Source organism: Zingiber officinale, chromosome 1B (genome assembly GCF_018446385.1).
Source record: "Zingiber officinale cultivar Zhangliang chromosome 1B, Zo_v1.1, whole genome shotgun sequence".
In the NCBI taxonomy this organism is placed as follows: Eukaryota; Viridiplantae; Streptophyta; class Magnoliopsida; order Zingiberales; family Zingiberaceae; genus Zingiber; species Zingiber officinale.
This window is the reverse complement of record NC_055986.1, coordinates 14,157,958-14,167,410: the sequence shown is the minus strand read 5'-3', so window position 1 is coordinate 14,167,410 and position 9,453 is coordinate 14,157,958. Positions and strand designations below refer to the sequence as shown.

General features: G+C 42.3%; 1 protein-coding gene across 2 annotated transcripts; it reads left to right on the top strand.

Moving 5' to 3' along the window:
• The first annotated feature begins 4,816 nt into the window (after positions 1-4,816).
• LOC122051322 (probable alpha,alpha-trehalose-phosphate synthase [UDP-forming] 8) lies at positions 4,817-9,054 on the top strand. 2 transcript variants are annotated; one of them, XM_042612393.1, is made up of 3 exons: positions 4,819-7,094; positions 7,740-8,013; positions 8,386-9,054. In XM_042612393.1, the coding sequence occupies exons 1-3, from the start codon at positions 5,134-5,136 to the stop codon at positions 8,707-8,709; spliced, it is 2,559 nt and encodes an 852-aa protein (XP_042468327.1). In that variant the 5' UTR covers positions 4,819-5,133; the 3' UTR covers positions 8,710-9,054. The 2 variants fall into 2 exon arrangements, with proteins under 2 accessions (XP_042468335.1, XP_042468327.1); XM_042612401.1 differs by lacking the exon at positions 8,386-9,054 and having other exon boundaries at positions 4,817-7,094; positions 7,727-7,864.
• The last annotated feature ends 399 nt before the right edge of the window (positions 9,055-9,453 follow it).

The window sequence follows — 9,453 nt, the reverse complement described above, 5'->3', positions numbered from 1 at the left end:
TTCAGCTTAGCCTACTTGAGACGCGAAGCTTCACCACAGCTCAGCCCAACCGAGATGAGAAGCCTCCCCATTCGACTCAGCCTAGCCGATGCGAGAAGCTTCACCATTCGACTCAGCCTACCCTAGACGAAGCTTCACCATTCAGCTCAGCCTATCCGAGATGAGATGCTCTGCCGATTTGATGCTCCTGCTCATCTCCTCTTGGCCCCACCGATCTGATGCTTCTGCTCATCTTTTTTCTGCCACACTGATTCAACGCTTCTACTCATCTCCTCTCAATCCGTCGATCCGACACCTCTCCACTTAACATACCAAACCTCTGGCCAACTACACCAGTTGGTCAATAGAACATGGGACAGCACGTGAGTTATCATAGCATGTGAAACAACATGGTCGACATAGCATGACCCCATGCAATTTCTACTGTCTATATGCTTCTGCCCATCTCTTCGCTGCCACACTGATTCAACGCTTCTACTCATCTCCTCTTGATCCGTTGATCCGACACCTCTCCATTTAACATACCAAACCTCTGGCCAACTATACCAGTTGGTCAATAGAACGTGGGACAGCACATGAATTATCATAGCATGTGAAACAACATGGTCGACATAGCATGATCCCACACAATTTCTACCATCTATGGTATATCACGTGAGTGATACACCCTCTAATATGATGATATGACACTTTTTCTATCTGATATATGATAATATCTCATTAATTAAAAGCTAGAGAAGAGAGATATCATTCCATTCCTTCAATAATAATAATATAAAAGGAGCTAACTCATGTGACCAAAAGTATAAGCACACGTATACTCACAAACCACCAGCATTTCCCTTGTTCATCAACGTGCAAGGTAGTCGCCCGTTGGCTCACCCATTGGCAATCTCGGACAAGAACATATAAATTCGTCAATCTCACAATTCTATGAGATAAGAGGCTATGCTTTACCGCGAGATACAATGAGTTGGAAACAAAAGGAAAGGATATGACAATGGAAGTTGCAATTAATGTTTACGAGCTTGAAAGTGGGGAGTGTTATTTTCTACTCATCAAGCGTGATTGAAGGGGAATTTTCTGTACCTTAACAAATGTGGAGTGCTCCTTAGCTAATGGTTGTTCCCCTAGCTCTTTGTTAGCATAGATGCTCTGTTCCAGTCGCCACCTCGTAATTCCAACTTAACAGCGGCAGCGTGCGGCGTAGTTAGTTAAGGGAGCAGTCACTTATACGGGAGCAGTCACTTATTAGGTGCATGAGTCACCAAACTATTGTTTCGGAAACACATATTACAATTTATCTCTAACTATCTACTTTTTCATGATAACGTCGTTATCAGAAGCGTTATCTTGGGGTTTTCACATGTATTATTCCTCATTCCCCTCTCTGAATTGCAGATGACGAGAATCTGTATGGACTTACTACCTAATGAAAAAGGAACAGGCAAATTGATAGGAAGCTGCCGCATTATCCCAGGAGTTTCAGTATTTTGTAATGCATATGCCCATTGCCAATAACTATAAATCAATTCCCAATTGTCTAGAGTCGACTCCCAGGAACTTCAACCATTCGAGAATGAAACTCATTAAGTCGTATCTTTAGAGAACAATAAAAATAACAGTCGGCAATGGATGTCACTTGATAAACAAATAACTGAAAGTTAGCAAGCCAAGAATATATAGAGAATGCCCATTAATCTCAAACAAGATGGAGACCTGACTGATAAACACAATCTGACCCTCAGCCATAAAAACATGCCACAACCTAAAACTGATTCTATCAGGTTCTTTTGGTTATTCTCAGTTCTCACATTGAATTTAGGGTGAGAATTTTTTACCAACTCAAAAGATTCAAGTCGAGTAGTTTGTTCTATATAATGTCAATGGAATAAATATTAATTTTTAATGATTTTTTAAAATTTATTTGATAAAAGGCATCCAATGTAACTGGGTGGAAAAAGCAAATGTCCGAAGCAGTAGATGCATCAAGACCTAGAAACTCAGATAACAATGGGAAAGAATATATATAAGCATGCTGCAGTATGAGTTTCAAAGTCGAAGACAAAAAATAGTACCTGAGCAATGTGTTCAAAATCTTAGCTAGCTCTCTAGCTGATAAGATAAGCTTTAAACAAGTTGAACTACTATCCGATGGCACTCTTGGCTTGTGAAATTTTATTTTACATTACAATTTAGTATTTTGTGAATATATTATTATTGCAGCCTTGACCTATGGAATTTGATCAAGAGCATCCACAACCGTGGAACTTCTCCATAAGCTTTTTGTTATCATATCTACGTCACCTCAAAAATAAAAAATATCATGCATCTCTCTACTATTAAAAAAACTCTAACTAACTTCTTTATAGTCTCATGCTTTTTCATTATATTTTATTTTATTTTATATATAAATAAAATTTAAATTCATAAATTATCATTAAATAATATTAATAATTAAAAAATAAATTATATTATTAGAAATAAAAGACTTAAATTAAAAATATTAACTCTTTAAATTTAAATTTAAATAATTATATTAATTTAAAATAAAAAAAAAATACGGCCCCAAAATGAGGAAGCTTCCTCCCATGTAAGGGAGCTCCTTCTCACATATCATGTTCACAATAAGAGTTAGGGATGGATTGACGGAGACGTTAGGGGACGAATGAATCATTTTTGCTACATGTTCACAATAGGAGCAACTAGGTTTGGCCAATTTGTAGGACAAAACGACAAGTCCCTGGACTCTGCTTTATGTGCTCTCAAAGGCCTAGCGTGTTGGCCCTCACCAGTACAAGTTCACAGCCTCCTCTCTTTTAAGAGTGTTAACACGGGACTGCCTGATGATCCCTCTGTTCTCTTTGGCACGGATCCAAACAGAGGTGGAAAGTGCCAAGAAGCTTCCTGAGTTGTTCTTTCTCCATTCCAAACGGGCTCTGCCTAATCAGTGGACCGGTCCAATCCGGTCGATGGCTGGTGGTCCCTGCTGACCATAAAAATGGATAAAAAAGATGGCTTCTTCTTCAAACTGGATAGGCTTCAACAGTCTACGGCACGATGATGGCAGAGATCTTTATGGATGCCGTAGGAGCAATTGACTCCGCACACGTACGACTGCGAAATCTATCGGCCTGCACGAGAACATTGCCACACCGATCTACATGGTCAGCGTTATTAATGCTCCATCTAGATAACAGAGCACCATTTTGTCAAAGTTAATACACTCTCGTGGAGATGCAGAATACCCTTCTCAGAAACTTCTGCCACGGTGGTTGGACGGAGGGGAGCCTCTGCTCAATTCGAGTCCAAGTCAAGAAAATATCTCTGTGTAGGGCATGTGAGTATGAAGCACTCAATCATGCAATTAAAAATCCAATTTGAATCAAAGATAGTGTCGGCTAATACTATATTCAAAAGATTTGGCACTTATAATCCACCTCTAGGCACTTATGTATATCCTAAGTTAAATTAAGTAGCTTATCGTAATCCTTAGATTAATCTGGTCTATCTGTGCTGGATGCCAAACTAGTTATCTTAGATTTTGTAATCCTCTTTCGAATTAGAGCTTAAACTATTGGAGGTGGACCACACAAATTTGCCTGGATCGGAAGAGTCAAACCAAACCGAGATCTACAAAATCTTTCGGTTTTATTGGGGAACTATAAGCTTGGTTTAGCGAAGTTATAAAAGTGGGTGCGTGAGGTGTTGGAGCCTATTTCGAGCAAAAGGTCGCCGAGGGAGAACGATGAGTTGGGGATAACAGTGAATCGCCTCATGGCTTTAGGATAAAGTGGGACCCTCCCAGGTCCACGTGTCTGGTGGAGTAGGTCGGCTCCGTGGGTGAGTGGGTGGGTCTTTTGGATAACCCTCAGCGGCGACCGACCCGGTCAAACGGCATGACAAGCTCCCGCGTGACGTCGTCGTGTCATCATCGACGAGGCTACAACGTGTCGGCCATCTGGTTTCTCGCCCGCTGCCCCGGCCGACCTGACGACCTCTCCGCCCCCGTAAAGCCATTGTTTACGCAATTACGCGGCGGCGCCATTTCTGCTCCGCTCTTAGCGGGCGACCTGGGGGCCGGACTCCGATGGAGGCGTGCGGATCACGTGGAGGTTACCTCGCCGCGCTGTCTACGCGTCTAGTGTGAACGCTGTCAGCGGTGGCGCGGCGGCGAACGTCACTGACAACATGACTTTTCAAGGAATTTTTGAACCGATTTTTACGAGCAACTTACCCCTAAGCTAAGCTTGATGATTTTTTTAGTCCTTAAACATCGTTTCTTGGCCTTGCTCACCAAAAGCAAAACAGAAGAAATTTCTCGAACAAGCAAGGACGAAGTTGGGTCCTTAACTTCTAAAATTTCCAAGTTAAAATTACTACTCGTCCGGATCACAGTTGGGTTGTGGTTTGGATAAGGTTGAGGTGGTTGAGGTAGATTGTCCATGTGGTTGCCCGTGGTTGGAGGTGATAGAGAGATGAATAATTTATTGTACCATTTATCACTATTAGAGAATATGGAAATGTTAATGCATGGAAATGTCATCGCACCGAGCAGCCGGCTCCACACATTATGATAACCGTTCTATGAAATAATTAAGTGAATATAATTAGAATTTTAAGATATTCAATCGTAATGGCTTCGGATTTGAAAATTGAAATATGGCAACGTACGACAGCCTTCCTAAATACGTAATTTAAAGTTAAACGACGGGAAGACTGAAACTAGACCGGCTGCTTCCTGTGAAATGCCCTATCCAGCGGCGAAAAGAGGGCCCGCATCCAGCGTTTTTCCAGTTCAAAAATCAAAACCCCCGTTTTCCTTTCTCCTCTATCCAGTCCTCTTCTCAGTTTCCAATTTCCTCTTCCCATCTCCTGCTTTTCTTATCGTCGTCTTCTTCTCAAAAAGGAAGTTTAGGGAAGCAAGAAAGGAGCAGATCCCTCCCGTTTATAGTCACCTTACCGGCGTTCCGATCCCTATAAAACCAAGTTTACGCACATCCAATGCAACCTTCTCTTTCCTCTTTCTTCCTCCTCCTCCTCCTTCGCGGCGCCCTCCCTGAACCACGGCCGACTGAGTCCTAACTCTAACCATACTGTCTTTGGCACGGAACCCTGATCCGTAGGGGATCGATGCTCTCCTTATCCTCGGCAAACCTTCTTGAGCTGGCCGCCGGTGAGGATTCCGACTTTGCTGCCTCCCCCCGCCGCTTTCCTCTGCTGCCTTGTCTCATGGATGACGCCGCTTCTATCGGCACGGACGACGACGCTCCCGCCTCACCGACGCAGCGGGAGCGGCGGATCGTTGTCACCCACCGCCTTCCACTTCGTACAGCACCCGACCCCTCCGCGCCGGTTGGCCTAGCCTTCTCTTGGGATCCCGATGCTCTCGCGCTCCAGCTTCGCGCCGGCTTTCCGTCCTCTTCCGAGGTCGTTCACGTTGGCACCTTGGCCGTCTCCATCGACAGAGCCCACCATGCTTCCGTTTCTCGTATTCTATACGAACGTTTCAGGTGCCTCCCTGTCTTCATTCCTGCCGATCTCCACCACCGCTTCTACCATGATTTCTGCAAGCACTACCTCTGGCCCCTTCTCCACTACCTCCTGCCCCTCTCACCGTCTTCCTTAGGTGGTTTGCCATTTGATCGTTCCCTTTGGCTCTCCTACCTCTCCGCCAACAAGCTTTTTGCTGACCGTCTCATTGAGCTTCTAAACCCCGATGATGACCTCGTGTGGATCCACGACTACCACTTGCTTGCTCTTCCGACCTTCCTTCGAAGGCGCTCCCCGCGTGTAAAGTTGGGTTTTTTCCTCCATTCTCCCTTCCCTTCGTCTGAGATATTCCGTACCATTCCCGTTCGTGACGAACTGCTTCGCGCCCTCCTGAATGCTGATCTCGTTGGCTTCCACACCTTCGACTATGCTCGCCACTTCCTCACCTCTTGCTCCCGGTTACTTGGCTTGGATTATCAGTCCAAAAGAGGATATATTGGTATTGAGTACTACGGGAGGACAGTCACTGTCAAAATTCTCCCTGTTGGGATTGACATGGGGCAGCTCGAATTGGTGATATCTTCTAAAGAGACTATTGCCAAAGTCCTCGAGCTCAAAGCAACATATAGCGATAAGATCTTGATGTTGGGAGTTGACGATGTTGATCTCTTCAAAGGTATCGGAATGAAGTTGCTTGCAGTGGAGCAACTATTGGAGGAGCATCCGCAGTTGAGAGGGCGCGCAGTGTTGGTCCAGATTAATAACCCACCAAGGAGTGAAGGAAAGGATGTGCAGGAGGTTCAGGATGAAATAGGGTCAATCTCTAAAAGAATTAATGAACGTTTTGGAAGACCTGGATACCAGCCCATTGTGTTGATCAATCGCACTGTACCAACCTATGAAAAGGCTGCTTTTTATGCAGTAGCCGAATGTTGTGTGGTGAATCCAGTAAGGGACGGCATGAATTTGGTTCCATACGAATACACAGTCTACAGACAGCTGAGTTCAGCATTAGCAGATTCTCCAAAGAAAAGTATGATAATTGTTTCAGAGTTCATTGGGTGCTCTCCATCTCTTAGTGGTGCTATTCGAGTTAATCCATGGAATGTGAATGCTGTGTCAGAGGCAATAAATTCAGCCATCACAATGCCAGACACTGAGAAACAATTACGGCACGAAAAGCATTACAAGTATGTTAGTTCTCATGACGTTCCATATTGGGCAAGGTCGTTTGATCAGGACTTGCAACGTGCTTGTAGAGAGCATTTCAATAGGAGGTGTTGGGGGATTGGGTTTGGAATGAGCTTCAGAGTTGTTGCTCTTGGCCCTACCTTTAGGAAACTATCTGTTGAGCATATTGTTGGCTCGTATCAAAAGACAAAAAGTAGGCTCATCTTACTTGATTATGATGGAACAATGATACCACAGTCATCTATTGATAAGAAGCCAAGCTATGAAGTTATTTCCATAATAAATAGATTATGCACTGACCCTAAGAATGTTGTTTTCTTGGTCAGTGGTAGAGGGAAAGATGAGTTGAGCAAATGGTTTGCCCCCTGTGAGAAATTGGGGATCTCTGCAGAGCATGGATATTTCACCAGGTAACTTTTTCATTGGAAATGAAAATTGTTTTTTCTTACAATTTGTTTTTTATTGTGATTATCATGACAAATCTGGCAGAGTGTCTTTGCTAACTGGTCAAATGGAACATAGGACCATGAAGCATGCATAAAATTTATTTGTCCTTGCACGAATAGTTGTCTAAGCTTTTGATGGAAGCATCTTTGCTTGCAAATATGAAGTTGCGTGCAATTTCACTCACAGGCTTCCCAATTTATTTTTCAGACACTGTGGAGGATTTAAAAATGCAAAGAAATCCTCTTAGTCATGTTAGAATATGTGAATCCTATTGACAAATTTTCTTCTTGAAGCTGTACGAGTTTACAGATGGTCAAACTTGATAAACTAGAATCTTTACAAAATTGTAGTCATCCATCCTAGATGTTTCAGAGCGTGGATTTGAGATGTCATAAATAGATTTAGGTTACATAAGCTACGTCTCATTGAAACCATGCTGAAAGTTTGCATAATTTACCATGTCTACTTGTTGATATCCGATATCCATTAATTTCTGATAATGACGAACATAATTAACATCCATTCCAAAATCTGATCTCAGTACCAAATCCATGCACTGGTTCAAATAATTCTTTTGTGACTGACTACTTTTTAGTCCTGGACTGTAGGTGGAAGAGGGATGCACCATGGGAGTCTTGCATGTTAGCTGCAGACTTTAATTGGAAGAAAATGGCAGAACCTGTCATGAGACTTTACATGGAGGCTACGGATGGATCTGCCATAGAACATAAAGAAAGTGGGCTAGTGTGGCATCATCAAGAAGCAGATCCTGATTTTGGGTCATGCCAAGCAAAGGAGCTCCTTGATCATCTTGAGAATGTGCTTGCCAATGAACCCGTAGTTGTGAAAAGGGGCCAACATATTGTAGAAGTGAACCCACAGGTACGAAACACTGGATATGCTTTTCATTTACCTTTGATAAAGAATTTTGGTTCATATCTTGACAAAGAATGAGTTTTCAATGTAACATTCATGACTATCGTGATCAAACAAACTTAGCTTTCAAAATAAAGGTGCATGGATTAGGATTGACTTTTAGGATAACATCTGCCTACCCGATTTATGGATTTTTTTTTTTTTTTTTTTGCACCATCCCTCGAGCATGTAACAGTCTCCCCACTTTTTGATTAGAAATTCATTAAAAAGAAATCTAGGATATGCATGACCTTGTATGGACCTTGCGTATGTAACTAGACCTTCTTTCAATTCTGCCTTTTCTGGTTCTGTTCAACCTTAGCTTGTCAAAATATGCAGGGTATAGGCAAAGGTATAGTGGTGGAAAATCTCATGGCAACCGTGTCAAGCACTGGAAAGGCACTGGATTTTCTTCTATGCATTGGGGATGACCGGTCAGATGAAGACATGTTTGAGAGCATTAGCAGTTACATAAATGATCCATCGGTCCTCGCAATTAGAGAAGTCTTTGCATGCACAGTTGGTCAAAAACCAAGCAAGGCTAAGTATTATCTCGATGATACAGTAGAGGTTATAAAATTGCTTCAAGGTCTTGGCAATGCATCATGTGTGCAACCGCCCACATCTGAACAGCTTCCAGTCGCATTTGAAGGTTCTTTCTAATAGCGTGACTAGTGACTGGTCAAATATTTCCAAAAGAATTCAACTTTCTTCCAGGTCGGGCTAAATTAACCACCCATCCGAGCTAATGGAGAAGGCCAAGGAATTGGATGTGAAAAACCAGGATCATTTGAATGCGACTAACTTAGCCTCACAGAAACCTGTTTCTCACCAGATCAGCATACCCATACCAAAATTAATAGCTTGTATTCCAGATTATAATCCGTGTAGACGTAAATATGTCAAAACTCTTTTTTTTTCCCCCCTTTATTTGCTCTTCCCTTAATTTGTAGAGGATTACAGAAATATAATTTCACAGTGTTCCTCCAATATAGAAGGATTTTACGAGGTGTACAATTTCACAGCATGTTCTTTTTTGTTAGTTATTTTGCTCTTGCTTTGCCAAACGGTATGCTTTAATTATTGCCTGCTCGTGGTATATAAGAGAACCCAAACGTATGGTACCAGCCAAGATTGGATAATTTTCTTGCTTGCTTTGTTTTACTTGTACCATTGGCATGGTTTAATTAGCAAATCTCAGGGAATATTCTTGCTTTGTTTTACATAGATCTCATTGATTGAAACAATGATGCTAATATTTTGTCTTACATGAGATTGTTGTACATGGAGTGTGTTTAGCAAAGAGAGCCAATTATGACTTCGGCTGACCAGCTTCTAACAATGACGAACAGATAAGTTCGCTTTAGCCTTAACCACGAGATGTGAGATTTAAAACTAGAATGATAA